Source organism: Corvus kubaryi, unplaced genomic scaffold (genome assembly GCF_017639235.1).
Source record: "Corvus kubaryi isolate FWS band 111438036 unplaced genomic scaffold, C.kubaryi_AGA036_p1.0 split1-131, whole genome shotgun sequence".
NCBI classification, from domain to species: Eukaryota; Metazoa; Chordata; class Aves; order Passeriformes; family Corvidae; genus Corvus; species Corvus kubaryi.
Window position 1 is genome coordinate 20,301,578 of NW_024582073.1, and position 21,997 is coordinate 20,323,574.

At 38.5% G+C, this 21,997-nt stretch overlaps 1 protein-coding gene across 7 annotated transcripts in view; it reads right to left on the bottom strand.

The window, feature by feature from the left end:
* The window catches only part of PPP2R2C (protein phosphatase 2 regulatory subunit Bgamma), a 210,000-nt gene that overhangs the window by 79,656 nt on the left and 108,347 nt on the right, over window positions 1-21,997 (bottom strand). Inside the window, exon 2 of one of the 7 annotated variants that reach the window (XM_042053877.1) lies at window positions 11,486-11,641. The exons of 5 other annotated variants lie outside the window; for them this stretch is intronic. In XM_042053877.1, the coding sequence (XP_041909811.1) occupies window positions 11,486-11,498 (13 nt within the window). In that variant the 5' untranslated portion in view covers window positions 11,499-11,641. Of the gene's footprint in view, window positions 1-11,485; window positions 11,642-21,525; window positions 21,676-21,997 lie in introns of all 7 variants that reach the window. One more of the 7 variants, XM_042053875.1, reaches the window with a different exon arrangement.

The window sequence follows — 21,997 nt, forward strand, 5'->3', positions numbered from 1 at the left end:
GGGCCTCTGCCTTCCTTAGCAGACACCTGTCTTTCAAAACCGAGACATATCTAAAACCTAAAGAACACAGATACTAACCCAGGATGTCATCTCAAAACAGAACACCAATTCCTAGCATGAGAAAATTTGGCAGGCAGTTTCTGTGAAATATTTTACTATTTACTTTACTAGACACCAAAAAAGTATAATAAGTAACGAAGGGTAAAATAGCTCTGGAACAGGCCCTAAGCTTTTCAGTGTTTTCAGACTACAGTCAGAGAACTGATGACAGATCACAACCACCCTGGCAGCTGCCATGGCTTGGCAGAGCTGGGACACCACATGGCATGGATGGAACATGTATTGTCTTAATATAGTAGTTCTAAACATAAATGTTTTAAGGATATTTAAACACATTAGTAGGACAAAAAGAGGACAACAGAAGGTTGGTTTTACTATTACCTCTGCTATATCCCTGCTGTGTTCTCTTCTTACATTAGTCTAAATTTGTAGAAGAAACATGCAGGTTTTTTTAATATAAAGAAATTACGTACAGATAAGATTTGCAATAAAGCTCATCATTCATTCCTCCTTTCTAGTCTCTTTATTACCCTCATTAATATTGCTTTTCTGTCTACAGACCTGTGCCTCCAAGTGCTTCCTCAATTTCTCTTGCCTGAATAGGACTGTGGGACTTATCTCAAGGGTAATATTAAGTTGCACTCATGTATTTCCAAGATTTTTATGTATGCATCCAGCCTCTGACTTTTGGAGATCAGAACTGGAGCTTTAACTGTCCTTCTCTAGGAATCAACCAAATGCATAATTTTCCTGGACTTGTGATAACACTTCAGTCTATTTAAGTGCATTCACAGAGCTCAGTAGCATAAGTTGTTATTAAAAGAAACTCTTGGGAATCTATATGGTTAAACTTTCACTGAAGCCCCCATATCTTCACAGCCACCTAGATTTTACACTTGCCTAAACACCATGCACATTAAAGAGAGATGTGTATTAAAGACTGCATCTTCAGGTTGTCATAATATCCTGCCTGAAATAAAAATGAACGAACTCTTAATTTAAAAACTACCCAGACAAAATGCAAACTACTAGCAGTTGGGAAAGATAATTATTGTCTCCCTCTGCTTAAAGCAAAAAACCCCCAACAACAACAGCAACAACAACATAAGAAAAAGCATACAAGAAGAGCCATCTCACAAGTCTTTAGCTAGATCTGGAATTTGAGAAATAAAAAAAGTGCCAGTTGATGAATTACAAGCTTAATTAAATCTGGGATAAGACATTTTAGAGCCCAAAGGAAAAGTGATTTGCTGAATGTCAGCATGCTCAGATGCCCACCAGTGAGCAGTCCCTCCTCTGTTTCAGGGTTTCAGTGAAGACAACATACATGTCAACCACAGTAGAAGAAACACAAACTAATGAAACTGTGTGTAAGCTGTAATTACACTGTCTCAGTGAATGGCACTTGGGGTATTGTGAACAGATTGTACATGTTACTTCACACAGGGCCTAATGAAGCGTTCCCTGTTCTACAAACTTCACCTCTTGATTTAATTAACCTTCATACCTATACATGCACTTCCTACCAGTCATAAATGTTGGAAACCCCTCAAATCAACAACAGTGCTTTTGAGCTACATTTGAAAAGTAACAGAGGTTCGGTTTTGTTCCGATTGGCAGCTCAGAAGTAAATAGCAAGGAAATTTTAAGGTTCTTAGAAAATAAAAACTCATATGGTGAATTTGTAACTAAATCACCACTCCTATACATGACATCGAATCCTTTAAATGAAATTGCAATGAAGCAGAATTGATTCATTCACAACAATAAAAAGTAACTAATATTTTACTAGAAGAAAAATAAATATGAAAATAATGTAGGAGAGCCAACCTTATAAATACCTTTAGATATTAAAATATGTTCTGTTTTGCAGAACAAATTAGATGGCTAGCTCACATCTTAGGTTTGTAGGCATGGCTTTGCCGAATACAAATATATAAATACATGAAACTAAAGCATTTTCACCAACCCTTAAAAATGGAAAGAACACTCACCACTGTTGTCCCAAATATAAAAATCATCTCACAGACCATAGCAGTTAATCTTTTACAAGTTTAGGACAGAGCAGGCTGCTTACAACCACCCTCCAGGCCTCCCATTAGCCTTCATGTTTGCCAGGACCATTTCATAATTTTCCTCCTGTACAAATTCCTGCTCAGACTTGAGCACTCAAGGACAAATCTCAACAAATGCAAAGGGAAGCTCTGTCTATTCTCCTGGCAGGACAAGCTGAAGAGGAAGGGAAACGGCAAACCCTCATTTCACAGTTCTCTGCTAATGAAGGTCAGCATTTTCTGCTGCCCTTGTGTTTTTAAGGAACAAAGAAAAAGAATTGCACCTCAGAGAGGCACCTCAATGACACAGGATCTACCAGGGCTGCTCCTGGTAGGCAGGGCTCAGCTGAGTTTCCTTCATGAAGACTTGGTAGCTATGTAAACGACAAAGCAAAATTGACACACTTTCTCTGCTTCCCTTCCACCGGGATTAGAGTTTGCATAAGATACTTTATATTTTACTTCTTTAAAAAATCAAGTTGAAATTACTTAATGCACACATTAGAAAAACACTCAGAACTGATTTAGAGAATACAGGCTGCACTGGAGAAATATTAGTAAATTCTACACAACAACAGAGAGCAAGTGAAAGCTGCAGAGATAATTTATGTGAATCTCCAAAGTCATTTTAATAGTACCTCTCATAAAAAATTAATCTGCAAAAGTTAGCGAGCATGACACAGAGGAGGAGAACCAGTGGACTGGATAGAAGTTGGCTGAGGGATAAAAGGGAAAGTTTGCCAGGCACAGAAAATGAGGACTCTCCTTGCATCTTAAAACTGAATCTTCTGTTCTTACATCCAGCTCTAAAGACCTACCAAAAAGAAGTACAAAGACCTCCCTAAAAGCCTATGAAGCAACACAATTGTTACTGTAAAAAGAACAAAACCAAACCCACATAGAATAGAGCAGAAAAAACCTCAACAAAATGCAACGACATTTATGGTTACATTCGTTACTCCAGAAGAGAGCTTTCAAGGAGGGAGCAGAAACCTGTGTAATAGAGGCCATAAAGCAGGGTTTTAAATTAACTGAGAATTCAGCCAACCTTGACAACTTAAACAGAAGGTACCACGTCTGTCCTTTTCCTTCACTGGAGCTATGCTATTCATGAGAATCTCAAACAATGTCAATGTCATTTTGGCATAAAGGATAATAATAATTGTATTTATGATATATCCCTCCAAAGCTGCGTGTGAGATCACTCTAAAATATACCATAATACATAAAAATATTTAGTGTATTTTAAACCTGTACTTACTATTTTTCACTTCAGTAGAAAATTTGCAGCTACTCTAAAGCAATGTAGTGTTCTGCCTTATACCATTTTATTGAATAACTAAATAAACAAGTATGTTGCTCAATAATGTAACAAGAGGAGTAGCTAAGCACACTTGCTTACCTCCCTACACAGCAGCTACTTACTCAAAGGCCATCCTTCACCTTTGTTATTCTCTCCTTGATTCAGTTCTTGGGGCCTGGCTGCATGGTGGTAATTTGAACTTCAAGGTACCAAGATGTAAAGAAATACTTTAATGCCACAAAGTGCCACACTCCAGTGAGGACAGGGACACAGAGCATGACAAATGACAGTGCAATTGGTGTAGAATAGTTGGGGGAACATTTGATACAGGATACACTTGGAGCTGCTGTGGTGGTAGCACAGATCCTGTTGGAAATTGTCCATCACTACACAGGCTGTGGTCTCAGTTGACAGCAGGGATGCTGAAAATCCCAACTGAGCTTTGCCTCTCACCTGGTAGAAAGCAAAACTAGAACCAATGCCTTCAAACTCCTCTGGTCTAAGCCTGAAGCTAAAGGCTCTCAGTTTCCAAGGTGCCTCGTCATGGGCAGTGTCCACTCGATTCCTGCCATTTTCTTCCCCTCTCCTACAGCATTACCAAACAAGGTGGCCACTCACAAGTCATCTCCACATAGAGCTCAGCATAGGCTCAGGAATTCGCTAAGAATCTGAACACATCTACAGCTCAGGATGCTCCACAGATTCACTCAGAGTCTGAGTCCACATCAATCAGAATTAAGTCAGAATTGGGTGACTTCAAGCCAAGGCATTTATAACTTGCATACTGAAGCACTCTGGGACCCTGTGTTTCAAATCAGAATCTGCATCACATTTTTTTAGAAACCTCTATGTGGCGTGTGGTACAGGCATTCCCATTTTTTTTGAAGTTTAGACAGACAGCACTGACCCATTAACTGTGTACCCACCGAAGAGGAATAAAAAACGATACATTACTGAGGACTTAACAATACTGGAAGCCACAGGGCAGCAGGTGAATCTTTTGGGGATGTCTCCTTGCACTCTCTTATCCTCCTTGACTCACAAACTCCTCTCACAGTACTTCATGTGAAAGTCACTGCTACCCAACTGAGAAGCAAGGCTGCTGCTGGCACCTTACACACCGAGACTCTTCACCAGACATTCACAACTCTAAGGGCAGTATGAGCAACCAGGCTGCCGTGGCAGGGACCTGGCTGTGTGGCAAAGATTGCCACAGAGTCCTTCACTGATGTATTCTGTACACTAACACAACTATGAACAGTCCTGGAAGACCTAAAAAAATCAAGGAAATGGTCAAAACATGGTGAAAAGCATTTTTGCTCAAACTTATTGCCAGCATTGAAAAAGTAGCTATAGCTTTTATAAACATCAACATGGAGTTTCCTTACAGTGATCACTTTCCCATCTGGAATGGTGAAAGAGTAACACATAGGGTATAATCCTGGATTTCTGAGAATTTTGAATGAAAAGGTAGAGAGCTAAGCTCATAGCAATTTTAACACCTTCAGATTCCAGTAACTGCAAGGCGCTATCCTGGGCGCACCGTTGGGTTTGTCAATGTAAAAGTAGGGTAAGTTTTAAGCAAGGACAGTGGCCTTTCTTATTTCTTACAAAACAAAACTCCAGATGAACAACATGCCAGAATTCATGTAGCACAGACAAGAGCACGGGCTTCTGGGTCTATAATCAGTCTGCTTTTCAAAGCCCAAAGCTGTGAACTAATTTATGGCCCCAGTTCACTCGTATTTGCTACTACAGCAAAATTTAAAGCCAATCCAGCTGATACCTGGCTTCACAGGAAGGGCTTTTCACAGACCTAAGTAAAAAGCCTTTTTCCACTCTAACTGATACTATTATAGATCTTACTCAATAACTAAACCTAGATTCCCCCTTTTTGCTGTTGTTGGCAACATCAGATGTAATACAAACAACAGGTGTTTTGTTTTTCCTGGGACTCTGAAAAATTAAGGGTCAGTGAATGAAGGAGTCCTCTATTTTCTTGTGTACCATAAAAATAAATAAAACTTGATTTGCAAAATCCTAAGCTGTATTATGTGCACTGCTTCAGACTGCAGCTGAATGGAGGCATTTTACTCTGGTCCTCAATTTCAGAATATAGTGCAGAGCAGAATAAAGCCACAGACATGGAAAAGCTATTTATAGTGCACGTGCCCCAAGGAGATATAGCTAATAACTAATTCATTGCATATCACACATTTGAATGCAATATGAAAACTTCCCAGTTACTTATCAGCACAGGAGAAAAGACCCCACTGTGGCTTTCTTTAAAATAATTAAGGATTCTTTACCAAAACATTTTAATCAAACTAACATCTCCACAGCAGTCTTTTCTTTCCTTGCCTTATACCTATTTTATTAGGAGGTTCATACCTACTAAGTTTTGATAAAAGCGCTGATATAAGTTTTGATAAAATGATGCTCATTTTCCTAGGTAACACATTTCTTTATCAAATAGTTTTCTACAAGCTGGATTAAAATCCAATATATTACTGGTCATATCAGTAGGAAACAAATGGAAAAATCTTCTGAAGAATTCAGTGAGCTGTGTAACTCTAATATCTGCATATGATGAGGTTTTGGGTTGGGCTAGTTTTTTGCTGTAGAGAAAACAGATCAGCTAAGTATTATTCCATGGACTAGATTGCTGAATATTTTATTACAAATGATTAAGAATTAAACAACAGACAAGAAAGATAAGGATTTGTAGTACTTGAGAGACATCAATAAGCACATTGAGCTTCTGTTCTGCTGCAAGTGCAGCAGAAACAAAGCAACAAGCTGACACAGTGCTCAGTACAATGACGGCCTTCTTGTTTCTCCACACCCACAATTTTCGTTTTCTTTTGCTTTTCTTCCACATACTGACACCAGGTGTTGTAACAGCTTGATTCAAGGAGAGTGTCCCAAGAACAGTGTGGTTTCAGCCAGTTCTGGTGCCAAGAAGGTATCAGAAATAAGCTGGCAGGGGAGGCTGTGAGGAGCCCCAGCTGGTGCTTCACAAGGAGCTACTATTGCCGTGGGACTCTGATAACTCTAAGAGAAGAGTAAGGGCCCTTGGGAACAAGAAGGAATAAAAAAAGTCCACAACACCCCCACCAATACCATAGACTATCCTGTGGCTCACACTTAGCAATGACCCACTATTTAATCTGGGCCTTCTGTTACTTCTTAATTAAAAGGCAAGTTTTTGTTAACAGGTTTTATGCTTAAATTAGAATTAATTGATATCTAGAACAACATGAATGAACTCCATCAATTTGTAAATCAGTGCCCCTAGGGCACCTAGCTTTTACTGAGTAGCATGGCAACATCCCAATATTACCTTTACCACAGCAGAAGCAGCATGAAAATTACTTGTAACACAGTAAACGTAGACTGTAACTAGATATTGTGAGCTTACACAGCCTTTTATTGATGTTGTTGGATCAGTGAAAATGCTGGCAAACAACACTGAAGAATATATGCATAGATATCCTAATGATTTAAACATAACTTCCTTTCTGTTCATCAATCTTAACAGAAACAAAAGTAGTTACCTTGTACACGGAATGTTTGTTTGCAAATTTATCAGTCATGAAGGTCAATGGGTAAAACTTGAATAAACATATTCTAAATCTTCAATTAAATTTAACAGAAAGAATGCAGATCTCCTTCAATAATCCTTTTAGGGCTTGGGGTTTTTTGCCTTCAGCAGAATATTCGATAGCATTAGAAAGCACAGCTCAGTGATCCCTGAACACCCATTTCCAGAATCAGACCTTTTATAGAAAGGATACACTACTTTGTCTGTGTGCATTGCTTTTACTTAGGAAATGGAGAGAAGCTGACCTGAGGGTTTTTTAATTTCAGATTGAGAGAGGGCTTCTGTTTTGGGGTTTGGGGTTTTTTTGGTTGTGTTTTCACTTCTGTTGTTTGTTCATTTCACTATGTTTACTTTGTCACATGTTTATTGATCATATGCTTTAGTCTGAATCTCTGCAATATGCAGAAAAGAAGTATGTCCCCACTGCAGAGCAATCGAGCAACAATGTATTAACTAGGATTATTAAAGCAAGCAAGGTAAATTATACTGGCAAATATCCGACAACAAAAAGTTGCAAAGTGTAGTTACAAGAGGGTTTAAAAATAACTACTATGCAAAGTAGCATCAGCTGCTTGTATTTTAGTCTGAGCTAGAGCATGTCCAGACTACCAGCAACACAAAATATGCAAAGACTCTACACAACTTCTGAAGGCAGAAATTAGCTTAGCTGCTTAGGTTTCTAAATATATAAAGGGTACATCAGCTATTGAAACCAATTGCCACTTCTTAAATTTTGCTCACGCAGCATTTAAAACTTTGAAGAGCACAAGTGCTATCTAGTCATCATATTAATTCTCTAATCATGACTTCTCCCATCAACTAAGTGGCAGATAACTTTTTTATATGTTAATACTTAAACTAATCTTTATTAATTGCTGCCCCAATATAAACTCACTAATGGCTTCATTACATCAATAGGTGAAGAAATAAAACCCTAACAGAAAACACTAAAATCAAATAGTATAATAAAATATAATATAATACTATATTGGATATAAGCTTTTCTGTCTTTCCTTCAAAGATCAGAATTACCTACTTTCCCCAAGAAATGCCAAGTATTTCACTTTTAAAACAAGGGAGCAGTGCAAAGCATGTACATTGCCAGAAATGCAAACTCATTAATTATCAAACCTGTACATTTTAATGGCAAAAACCATAGCACTGAATATCAAAGAACTGTGACAGCACATTGGGTTTGGAATCTTTAAATGTACAGCATAACACTGTTTGAGTCAGCACCTTCTCTGTAACACAGGGAAGTGAAAACATCTTTTTGAAAGAGCAAGAAGAGAAAGCTAAGCAGTGATCTCCTCCTGAGGTGTATTTATAACCACTGCCCTGCAAGGGAGCATGGTTACTGATCATGCTGTCTCCTGATGATGTACCAATACAGGATTCTGATGTGCCAGTACATCACCTTGTCAGAAGCAGCTCGAGCAGCAGTAAATAGCAGCACAGTGAGCACGTGCTCAGGGACCTTACAGTGCTGAGCGTACATAAAGTTCCCATCAGTGTGCTGCTGCTGAAGAACCAGCCCCTGAGCTGCTAGCCATGGTTGCTCTGCTTCCAGACGGGCACGCAGGGAGAGAAAGCGAACCACTACAAAAGCAAACACCACAAAATACTGCATTATATTCACTGCTCGAACAGAGCAAGGCAGAATAACAACAAAAACTTTCTCTCCTTTACATTCTAAGTCTGTCTCAGTGTGTGCTTCTTACATTAGTACAGCCAATCCTCTCCCAAACCAACCTAGAAATTTCTTCCAATGAACACTGAAATCTGCATTCTCCACTTGTGTCCCATGACACTTATCCACACAGAGGAAGCAGACTTAATAGCATGAGCTGTATATCACCACATTTTAACTCCAGCTAGCATCCAGCTGGAGCATCTTGAGTCTCATTTTAAAAACTTCAGTTATATATGAAGACCTTTCAAATAAAGGATCAAGCTCTGAAAAACAATCACATAAGAAACTCACTTGCCAGTAATACTTCTCAAGATACCTTTCTATAATTTAATTAATTCACCGAGTGACTACTAAGCCAATATAAAATCAGTCTGTGATTATACACCCAAATGCAAAAGCATATTACAAAAAAAAATGAGCAAATTTCCAATTTTTCACTGCTTAACTTCATTAAACATGCTTCTCATTTAACAGTAGCAGCATCCCTGGGTGTCAGGTATTTCTAAATTCTGAAATTAGTGACTATTAAAACTCTTTCAGTTATTATCTGGATTTTAAAACCATCTTCAGCATTTCACTACTGTTGTGGTACTATCTATGCTAAAAGAACTTCTTCATGCTCTAGTCGTGGTGCAATGTGGGGTTAAGGAGAACCTAAGCCATCCTCTCTTCTCTCATTTATCAAGGGCTGGAAGATAGACTGTCCACATCCAGCACTTCCAGACCACACGTTAAACTCGAGCCTCACGCCAAAGCATATGGTTAGCTTTCATTTTCTTGCCAGCTCCCAGATATTTGCAATGTAGTGCCCACTTTTTCTCTTGAGAAGGAACCTTTCTCAAGGCCTTTCCTGTTCTGAAATTATTTTATTGGCAGCCAAAAATTTCCTAAGGATTGCAAATAAACACAGAAACACAATATTTTAAAACTTAAACCCACCGTAAAATACCATCAGAATTTCCTAGAACTAAGAAAATTAATTTACCTCACATTCAATCGGAAGGTATCCCTGCCCATGGCAAGAGGGTTGGAACTAAACGATCTTTTAGGGCCCCTTCCAACCCAAACCATTCTGTGGCTCTGTGATTCAAATGGGTTTGACCTGCCCAGATGTTGAATAGATAGATTTAAAATAGATATAAAGACTTATCACAAACACCTGGCAGTGGAGAAGATAAGGAAGAATTTGACATAGACCACTACAGCCAGCAGCATATCAGAGACTGCATCAAACCCCAGCAAAAAAAGATCTACTCATCTTCCTGTTCTAGTAGTGATACACATAGAAAATTTACCAATTATTTGTGTGCCAAAAGTGTGACCTGTTGCTGTCAGTGGAAAAGACAGACATATTTTTCAATTATTTCCTGTATTGTACAAATTAGGCAGGAAAACTATTGAAACTTTTCACTAACCTCTCAGCAAATATATATATTTCAAAGCAACTACAGTCAAAAGAAAAGTCATCTATAGACCAAATTTGCAAGGTTGAACACCAGTGGCACCCATTCTTTAAATCTAATATTCTTTTGCCAGACAACAGAACCCAGATGTTATACAGCAAATTCCAAGACATATAAAACTCACAAACTGAGTGTGAGCTTTTACTGTGGTCAGCTGACGGTTCAGTCTGTGGTTGGTACGGGACCTCCCTCGGCAAGGCACGGACATTCACAGGGGGCCAAATGTATCAGCCAATCTGAACAACTATTCACTGGAGAACCCAGACTCTCTCTCAAGTACTTAGTGCACTAGGAAGAAGCCACTGGAAGGATTTGTTCTCTGGGTGCAACACCAAAATAAGGATAAAGCTCAGCATTTGAAGGTGGAGGCAGCAGACAGCTGCAGCCCAATAAGGAGCACAAATGAACCAAGAAGATACACACAGAAAGCATCCCCCCTGTCTTTGAGCAAAAGACAAGACAGCTTTGAAGTCTCCCAACTCAATATCTAAACTATACAAAAATCGAAGTTGTAATAGTCTGTACAATTGGATTAATATTCCTCCAATGTCATGCTCATATAAGACATTTAAAAAACCCCACTTAAACAGTCTTAATTTTTAGGTGTACTACTCCAAAATGATCTTTAAACTGGTAACATTCTGTATTATGAAAGTTATGTCCCTGTAGTTCAGGAGAGACACAGGTAGGAAAGAATATTTTCTCATCTAAAACAGAAAAGAGAAGTTCTGACCTCAGAAAGCAGCTAGTTGGCACTGAGATTGCTTGCTCATTCCAACAGCTAGCTAGAGATACCACAGCAGACATAAAAACTTAATTATTAACTATCATTTAGAATAGTACTTACTGATCTATTTTTTCCTTTGGATAATACAGATGTTATTTTATACTCAAAATCTATGCTTTGTTAGAACATAGCCTGTTTTCACTTTATGACTGCTGAGCATACGAAGTAAAATGATAATGTGTCAAAAAGGAAGTGGAGTTTTGATTTAGGTTTGCACTCTTCCATGGGTAGTAAAACCAAATAAAGTTGTGTTGCTAACAATCCCACTGTCTTGCCACTGAAAGCAAGTTTGTGAATCCCATGAGAGGCTAAGTTTCCCACCAAGCTGCAGACTTGTAAGGAACTGTCAACATCAAATGCCAGAGCCAGGCCAGAAGTCTCTTTCAATTAATTTTTTTTGAGAGCACTGGTGAAGAGATAGTCCACGAGAATGGGGACAAATTGTACTGTCACAACTACCCAAAAAGCAACAGAATCAAGAGTCAAATGACATCAAAAATGGTTAGTATACATGACTGTACCTTGGTCTATCATTTGGAAGATATAATTTATCAGTGCAAGCAGTGCAGCTTGTCTAATATATTTAGGGCTAAGCCCAGATGGATTCAGTCAAGGAAATCTGAGGATTCTAGATGCCACCAGAGTCGCCTTGCGCACAAGCTTCCTTATAGCTTTCCCTAAAAAACAAAGAAATTCAAGACAAAAATGGTGAAAACTCTCCTCATCTAAGGATAATTTTTCAAGCAGGAACAAAACTGCTGACCCTGTAAGCAAGCAAGCACCTTGTTCTCCCAATCACTTTCAATAATAGAAAAATACTTCCTCAGTGGATGTTCCCAGACTTGCAAACATGAGTTACAAGCTGCAGCCCAGATCTCTCTAACTCCTATGTTCACTTACATCAGTGAAATTAGCTGAGACTCAAGAGAGTTTCTTCTCTCATTCTCATAACTCCAAAGAAGTAGAAACTAACTTTAGAATTACCAGCCCTCATCTAAGTCACTGAAATAATTCAGTACCTTGAAAATTCCTTAATGTGAAACCCACTGTATAGCTGTTGAAGGGATTCAACTCATATTAATCAATTTACCCTCCATCAACAGTTCAACAGAATGCCTGTTGAAGCAGTTTGCAGAAGCATTACCTGCTTCAGTCAATAAAATTTAAAATGGAGCCTGCAAAATCACTCTACAGGATCTAGAGAACAGGTGCTCTTTCCCTTTTAAAGGCAGGATCTTCCTAATGAAAAAGAAAAAAGTGATAAAGGAAAAAAAATCACACAAGTGTATAAATAAAATGCTCTATTTCATAGACATAAACTGAATGTAAATCATCTGAATATAAGGAGAGGAAATTAAAGAACCGGATTTTATATTAATATTGGTATTCAAACCAAAGCAGTACAAAGTATCAGCCTCATTCCAGGTGTGTATAGCCAAAGACAAAAATCTTATGGACCCATGAAAAAATTTATTCTCCATTTTAATTTGCATCTTTCGTTTTTCAAAAGCTTTTCTTTTCTAGGAGTTACATCAGAAAGCAAATACATGCAAACACTGAGTAGGAAAAAAAGAATATCTATTATACATTTCAGGTTGATTTCAATGCTTATTTACACATGCTTATATTTAAATTTGCAGAGCTTTGGAATTCAGAAAGATGAAGTGCTGCATCAAAGCAATTCTTTTTATTAAGGCATTTGTCATTATGGGAATCTAGTCCAGACAGCAGCAATCCACTCAAGTTAGTTATTCAGGTGTGTATTTGCATGCACCACACTCTCTCATGAGAGAATTTTCTTTCTACTTGTATTTTCACTATTAAAAGCAGTACTTTTAATAAACGGTGAATCTGAATCAAGCCCACACTATTCTTTTGGTGGACATGAGGTGAGTTCTCTGGGTATGTAGATATCACATCTCTAATACATAATTTCCAAAATCAGTGGAGGTACAAAACTTACACCAGTAAGGGACTGGTGTGCATCACCACTTGCAGATTCAGTACAAGCAGTGAAGAACTATCAGTCTGTGTCTGCAACACGTGAATGGTTAGCAAAGCAACGTGGAGCAAGCCATGGCTTTGAACAATCCATCAGAGCACAGAGTATTCTTCATATAACCAAACTTAAGCACGCTTCCCATCTCTCACAGTGCACTTTGCTTAAAAAGGCAGAACTCTACTAAATGAAATCCCACTCTTTATGACTTGCCTCAGAAGCTGGGTGGCAAGTAGACATGAGGAATTATTAGCCAAGGGCAATATCTAGATGAAGTCATATAGGAGAATACGCATACGTTAGGGGTGACCCAAAATCCAACCAATATTAATATCTTGTATAAATGTTCTTGAAAAAGTATTAAAATGCAAGGGCCACTGTGGAAATTGCTTTCAAGAGTTTGAATATTCTTGTCCACTTTCTGGCTTAAGAATTTTAGATGCTCAACACATTTTAAATTATATAATTGATTTTTCTTGAATCAAGAACAAATTAAGTTATTTCTAGATCTTCTATGTCACCACTGGAAGAACTAATCTAAGCATTTATTTGCAGCAAACAATTATACAAGAACTCTGACAAGTTGTATTTCTATTTCTCTAGAAGCCTTCTGTTGAGGCCTTTACATTTACATTTCAAACCATCATCCCTCAATAAAGTCACTATATCCCTGATATCAAGTGAAAATCCAGACCAGGGACAATAATTGTCACTTATTTAATGGCAGTGTGCTTATGAAGATTTTGATTTCATAATCACCTTCAGGATGTCTTCCACAGTGTTTTAATACCCAGAATGGTTACAAACTAGCCATACTTTTCAGAAGTGCCCTCCATACATTTTAAGTGCATGCCACCAAAAGGCTGTATCCAAGAAAAACAAGCTCTCATTCTTTGCTCTCCCTCCTGTATCTACATGATAGCTTTTTTTTATAGCTGAAAAATCAATATAAAATATCCCATGTTTATTACAATGCAAAAGTATCTGCCATACTCTAATGGCATAAGGACTACTGGTCATTTGTATGTATCTTGCAATATTCCTTTACAGTAAGTTAAAAAACACTAATAAACAATTAAAAACTCATATAACAATAAAAATCTCAACTGAAAATATCAGAAGATAAAATATCAATGAACTCTGTAATTAAAATCCCATTTGTAAAAAGAGAGCGTGCTTAAAAACCATCTCCTCGATGTATGGTTTTTATGTACTCATGCATCCAGTGGCAATAAATAAATGGGAAACACCACATGTGTTAAATTTGACCATTCAAACCCATAAACTCAACCCAGACTTTTCTAGGTTTTTCGCTTCACTGAAAAACATAGGAGATTGTTCCATTAATGTTTTTTAAAGCATAGATTTGACATAAAGAAAAATAAATAACTGACCTAAAAAGACTTTAGCCTGTTTAGCTAAACAGTCATGGGAAACAACCCATGTTCTACTTATTAGGATAAAGGAATCCCAGTGCAATAAATTAATACTTACTCCTTATTATAAGCAAGGAAGAGTTTTACTCTTCCTTTTATTTTCCTGTGACATGACTGGTTTAAGCTCTGCTGGTTTTCAGTTTGTTCTGGTTTGCTTTGGGGTTTTTTGGTACTATCTTGGAAGCTGGATTTTTCATAGTTTGCTGAGCTGATGCAAATCTTCATCTTGATCTCTTGCAAAGTCATGTACCACGTTCTTGGAAACCTGAAAATCAGAGCTTTACTGTTCTGCTTTACTATTCTGGTGGCTGCACAATGAGGTTTACCTGGGTGTCCAGTGACAGTGAGGAATTCAAACACTGAAATTGAGCCATTATGAATGTCTAAAAGCTCACGGTCTCTACCAGCATCATTTAAAGACTCTCCAAGATTCAACTTCATCACTTAGTTACTATTCTTAGTCAAACCCCTGATAACTAGGAGGTGGTTTTGTTCACAGCGAGAGCAGAGCTATCATCATTCACTGCCAGCACCTTAGTCCACAGTGGGACATTATTACCTGCATGCAGAAATGAAGGGGTAGCACATAAGGCTCTGGGACAGCAAACAAAAGCTCTCATGACACTTCTGGGAGGAAAAGGCAAAGGCTTCTTCAGAATATCCTGCTATCCACAGGGAAAGGACTGTTCCCCTCTATTGTACAGAGCACACAGACAAAAAACATTTCTAGAGGAAATCCTTTCTCTGTCTAGTTATTTCCATAATCAAATATGTATTTCCATATACTTATCAGGTGTATTGTTTACATCTTGATGGGCTTTTAGTATGGAGCACTGTTTTTTTCAAATGTGATTTCTAAACTTAAATCTAAAAGTTTCATTTTTTGATATAGGCATTAATCCAGCAGGAAGTTGCTTTGTCTAAAACAAGCTCTGTCTTTTATTTGTGCTGCTGATACAGTAGCAGACCGGGTAGGTAGGACAACTACTTTGCCTTCAAGCCAAGAAGCTTAAAACCTTCTTGGACCAGCAAAAGTCCTCCTGTTTTGAATAGTTCATCTGTCACAATATACGTCTCTCTATCTTGTCTTTCTTTTATCCTTGTAGCACTGCCAGGTACGTGTCAGCATCATTAGAACTTTAAAAGCCTTATAGATTATCTAGCAGTTGTTCAGAATTTTCTGATTAGCCAAACAGCAACACTAAAATTGAGCAGACAAGCAGAGTCTGGCAATTCTCTATGTGCAAATAGCACCCTGTCAGAAACACACTACCATTTAGTAACACAATGAAAAACAATCAAACATGGATACAGAATTAAAAAAAACTAATAATTTTTTAGCTAGGAATTACTGATACCTTTGGGTGATAAAACAATATAGAGAAATTAGTTCAGTCATTCAATTTTTACCATCATCCTGGAAAAGGACTAGTGCCTTTTACCACCATTACTAGCATTCAGTAACACATCACAATATATACCATATACATAGACTGTGATATTTTCTTGAAACTCAAATTCTGCCTTTCTCCCAACCTCTTCAGATTCTTTAAGCCAAAAATACCTGCTCTTTTGATACAGCTCTAGCCTATGTGACCAATTTCTTATTCTGGGCTGAATCACTACAAAAGCCAGCCAATTGGTTAAAAATAAAAAAAGAATGCTGAATACCATAGCAACTGGCTTGCAGCCTTGCTAACATGCAGGAAGGATTTTTTTACTTGAACAAGAGCTACAAGTGAAAACACCAGGCCAAAATCAGATCTGGCATAATATCAACAATGCAACAGAAAGAAGTTATTTGACCCCTCCCCAGTCTCTTCCCTGTAATACCTTTTGTACAGCAGCAAATCTTCAGATTCTTATTAAAACACAGTTCAGAGAGCAAATTAAAACGTGTGCCACAGTATTGATTCTACATATACATCAATACATGGCAGAGTCTTTGCAAAAACAAATAGGACTAAATGCCGAAAAATCAAGTTATGAAAGTAGAACAATAATAGAGCTTGATCTTCACTTTTAATTAATAGTTATATCTTTCCATAACTAAAAGGATTAAAAGTTTCTGAAGAAACATCTCTAAATACAGATAACACTACCTTGCCTGATTTAGTGATCACTTTTAGGAATATATCAAAGTAGTCACTTAACATCAATACCCTTGAAGAATTGTATCAAATCTATAAGGAATACATTTGAAGCAGCATATTGCTCTGGAATTACTGCAAGAGTATGTGTTCAGGGCAAGGTATTGGCAGGGGGTGGGCTCTGTAAGAAGAGACCAGAAGCTGCCCCATGTTGGACAGACCCACTGCTGGCCCAAGCTGAGCCCACAAGTGGCACCTCTGTGATGACAAATTTAGAAAAGGGTAAAAAACCTGTTCAGCAGCTGTGAGAGAGAAATGAGAAAACATGAGAGAACCAGCCCTGCAGATGCCAAGGTCAGTGAAGAAGGAAGGGGCAAAGTTCTGCAGGCACCAGAGCAGAAATTCCATTGCAGCCAATAGAGAAGACCATGACAATGCAGGTTGTCCTCCTGCAGCCGGTGGAGGACCACAGTGGAGCAAATATTCACTCTGCAGCACATGGAGAACACCACACTAGAATATGAGGAGGTGCCCTGAAGGAAACTGCAGCCCATGGAGAGCCCAGACTGGAGCAGGCTCCGGACAGGAGCCATGGCCCATGCAGGAAGCCCATGCAGAAGCAGGTTTTCAGGCAAGAACAGTAGCCTGTAGGAGCAGCACATTCCTGATGGACTGCACCCCATAGAAAGGATTCATACTGAAGCAGTGGAGAAGGACCCATGTCGGATAAGTTCATGAAAGACTGTATTCCTTGAGAGGGACCTCACGCTGAAGCATGGGAAGAGCATGAGGAGCAGCAGAGATGAAATGTTATAGACTGAGAGCAACTCACTCCCCATTCCCCCTGCACCATTCAGGAGTGGCAGAAGGTGGCAGGAAAGTTAGGAAGGAAACAGGGAAGTTGAGTCTGGGAAAAGAGGGGGGCAAGGGGAAGGTGGTTTTCGGTTTGGTATTTTATTTTTGGCACTAACTTTCTGTATTTTTAATTAGCAATAAATTAATCTTTCTCTAGTCGAGTCTGTTTTGCCTGTGACAGTAATTGGTGAATGATGTCCTCTCCTTATTCTTTCATCTTACTTTCTTCCCCTGTGCTGCTGAAGATGGGGAGTGAGAGAGCAGCTTGCTGGGCACCTGGCAGCAAGCCAAGGTCACCCCACTACGGAGTTCTTGCACTTGGGGAAAGGCATACATTCCTCCCGCAACAACTTAGGCTATGAGTCTTTGCTTTGAAGTAGAGGTACCCATCTGTTCTAGGTCAGCTGTAATAGGTATTTACTGCATTGCACAGTGAAGAATCACAGCCCTGCCTCTTCTTCAACCGTGTTTAGGGCGGCTTTACTCAGGAGACTCTCTTTGCCTGCGTTGTAAGGATGCTCAGTGACTTTGGCTTTACAGGCCAGGGGAAATCTCAGCCCTGTACCTCTTTGTGCATCATTTAAGAGGTATTCAAAACCTCCTAATAAGCATTATCAAGTGAAGATGACAAGATAAATGCCCATAGCACAGCTACCTAAACTGCTTTTAATATTAGGGTTGATTTTTAAACCAAGCCAGAGTTAAGTCCATAACTCCACAGTATCAAATTGATTTACTTGGTCTATAAGCATAATTTCTGAGCTTTTACTGGCATTATAGAGTGTTACAAGCCACCCACACCCATGAAAATCCATGTACTTTTTTTGAAATTAAAATGAGGGGAAGAGCCTTACTTTGGGTTCCTGAAAATAGTGGCCTTGTTTTCTATTAAGGAAATAATGAACTATGGGGTATCATATTTGTTAATATGTTTTCTGTATCTGACAATGGCCAAAAAAATTTTAAGGTGTTTTGAGCTCCAAACTCATGCAGTCTTACAGGAAAACTTTATGTTCCCAAGAAACTCCTACATCAGAGACCACAGACCTGGAATTAACAAAATATACTTCGCTTTTGGGAGGTGATTCCATCATACTGATGATAAATTGCTTGATATGTTCTGTACATGTTGAAAATGGGAACATTTCTGTTTCATCTCAGATCTCTGATGTATCATAATTCAGACATGAAATCAGCCTAATTTTAACCATACATCTGTGCTTGATCTGTACATACCTCAAGATATATTATAAATGCAGACATATATATATAGGATGAATACAGGCTTTGTTAAACACTATCTCAGAAAGTATGCATGCCCTTTATCTTCTGAAAGATACTTACTTTATTTCAAAGTCACACTTTTATTTACTTCACATTCCATAAAACTTTGAAAAATTGCTAATTTGGCTCCACAAACAGTAGACATCAAAAGTAGAAATAAGTAAAAGCAGGACAAAGAGAGCCCAAGAAACTCAGCAAAGCTACATTCAAAGTCTTAGTTGCCCTTGATTTTAAAACACGTGAGTTTCCAATACTTCCTTTGCTCATCAGGTAAGAATGCTTGATGGGCTGACCATCACAGAGTGATCACTCTTACCCATTTCTCATACTTTCAGAATGGGATTTTATGGCTAGCTTCTTTTGATTTTCCTTTATTTTGTTTACAACGGATGAAGCAAGGAATTTTTTTTCACTTGAGCACTATCCAGGAATTCACATCAGCTGCTTTCTGACAAAATATGAAATAGTACTCTGTGGTTACTATTTGTCCTGGGTTGCAGTGTATTCTATCACCATCCTCATGAGGTGTTGAAATCAGATGGGGCAGTGTTCCCTTGCCTCCTCCCCCCAGACTATCTTGCTGTTAATTGCCCATCATTGTCCTGCCGCATGACTCAGAGATAACTCCCTCCGGACTATCTTTCTGTTAATGAGCCTAATCAACACTTGGCCTCATGACTCATTACCCCATTGTGAGATGCTCCACCCAGAGGGAGGCACCAAGCATCCCATCGTGGATATAAGCTGAGGCTGAACACCAGAGACAAGGCCTTTCCACTGGATTTCCAGAGGACAGGAGCTACACAGCCACTACTGGACCTTCTGAGGAGGAGCAGACCCTTTTTTCTACAGGATCATCGCTTCAGAGGACTGCAGCCACCATTCTACCAGACTGCTACCACCACCCTGCCTAACAGGGACTCAGGTTGTATCTTGACTCTGTCAGTTTGAACCACTGTTTTCTTTTAGTTTTTTTCCTTCCTTTTCTTTAACTTCCCCATTAAATTGTTATTCTGACTTGGTGCCTCCCACTGGTTTGTTTTCAAACTAGTACACTATTACTCATGCAAGCACACATTTTCCGAAAAAGAACTATACATAAATGTATGCTGGAAATACTGACATGCTCCTGGAAGTATGGCCCTAGCATGTGCAAGATCAGATTTTGTTCTCCTGCCAGTAATTCTATTCAACTTATGTCAATGACAATCTATTCTGTTCCCCAAAACTGTAAATTTTCTCTGAAGAGTTTACAATCTCAGGTCAGAATCCAAATAATAAAGAGGACAAGCCAGAAAAATCATTATTCCTTCTGTTTATTTAAATGTACACACTCACTCTTGCCTATATAAATCAGAAAAATGTGGATCAAGGGCAGTACCTTTTTATAACAAAAAAGGTCAAACTCAAGGAGGACTGGATACAAAACTGTCAGTGACCTCAGCACTGAAACAAATCCTCCATGCTCAAATTGGCATGAAATCCATGACAAAGATGCAGCAGGGATCCAGTGACTGAAGCATATGATGATAAGGCCTGAACTAGTACTCGAGAGTAACCATCATAACAATGGCTCCAGCTGTTTCCAAGACTTTGGGAGAGGGCAATACAAATGCTCAGAATGTCAAAGGGAATGCTGATATTCTGTTACCTTTCATTTGCCTAGCAGAAAGGCATCATTTCAGCCTAAATACTTCCATTGTTCTTATTAAAATTTATTATGACAAAATTATTATTTAGACAAAATAATTATTGAATAGTATTATACGAAATTTTAAAACTAACTTGAACCACCAGTTTCTATACTAAAAAAAAAAGTAAACTGCTTAGGAATACATATCTGCATGTCAGCCCAACTGATGCGTGTCTGGAAGCAACTCATTCATGTGAAGGAAACTCAGTGATAACACTGTGGAAACTGCTGATAAATCTAGGGTCCAGGAAAAGTATTAAACACGAAAGAAGGTATCTTAGCACAAGCACAGTATACTCAGAAAAAAATTAATCTTCATTATTACAATTCAGTTACAGGAAAACATCTAAACCATTAAACAGATGTCAGCACACTGAGTCTTATGTTATTACAACCTTTTAATGTAGAGCCTCTTTCTTTCCCGTAATATTTAGATTTCTGAGTTCAACAGTGAGTTGACCTAGGCAGTTCAAGCTGTTCTGCAAACTAAAGATGTTTGCTTGGTTAGTCTCAGAAGAAGCTGTGTTAAACCAGGAATTTAAAACAGACAGGTCTATCCAAACACCTTGTCAGAGATCCCCTGCATTACAGACAAAATCAGCAGCCCTATTGAAATATGTAATATTACACTCTCTGAGAAGTTTTTCACCCTACTATGGAAATTATAAACCACAGCAATGACATGACCTAATTTGCCAAAAGACACCTGTAGAATTTGTAGCTAAATAAGAACAAAGACTCTTTATTTTAGACCAGTGAAAAGTGTCCATCTACACATGGTCACTAGTATAGAAGACAGAGTCAGTATCACTTCATTCAATTTTCTGTAGTCCAGTTAAAACATACAAACAAAACAGTGTGTGCAATACAGTTGGTGAGTGAGACAGAAAAAGGAGAAACAAAGAAAGAGAAAAAAGGCTTTACTTTTATTGTAAGTATTTAGTGTTTGTATTACCTCTGGGACATCTCAGACTCTAAATAACAACATTCAGAACATCCACTGTCTACATATACCACTTCCTCTAAGACGCAGCTGTTTTGAAAAATTTTTATTGACTGCTTGTAAAGTGACAAAATACAATCAATGAACTGTAGGCACCTTTACCACATTTGCTCTTTGTAAATTCCAAGGTCCATTGTCATAAGGGATTCCTGTAACCAGCCATCTGGGATGAAAACAAAAATAAGTGACAGGCATCCCTACCTCCCAGTCCATCTCCAGAATCAACCTCATAGATGCTCTCCCCTTCCATACTGTCTTTAGGATGCAGCAGAAAGCAAGATCTTCCTCAATGATTTTCTCAGGCTCCAGAAGGAAGCTGAATCCACCCACTCTGCAGCCAGCAGGTGATATCTTTCAAATAAAAACATATAAACAAAGCTATTTAGCCACCTCTGGTATACAAGAGACTAATTTAATTTCATTTAACGTCTCCCTTAAACCATCAACTTTTCAAGACTGTGTGTCAGTTCTACATCCAACACTGCAGCTCCTTACATCAATATAGTCTCTTCAGTGGGTATTTGAGCTTCTTTTCCCTTGTAAATTCAATGGTGATTCACACTTCAAACCCTCCACCCAATATAAAGAGGTTACATCAGTCCAAATTCCAGGACTCTGTTAAGGTGGAAAGCCTCAGCACAGATCCATGCTCGTTGATGGCCTGACAGGACTA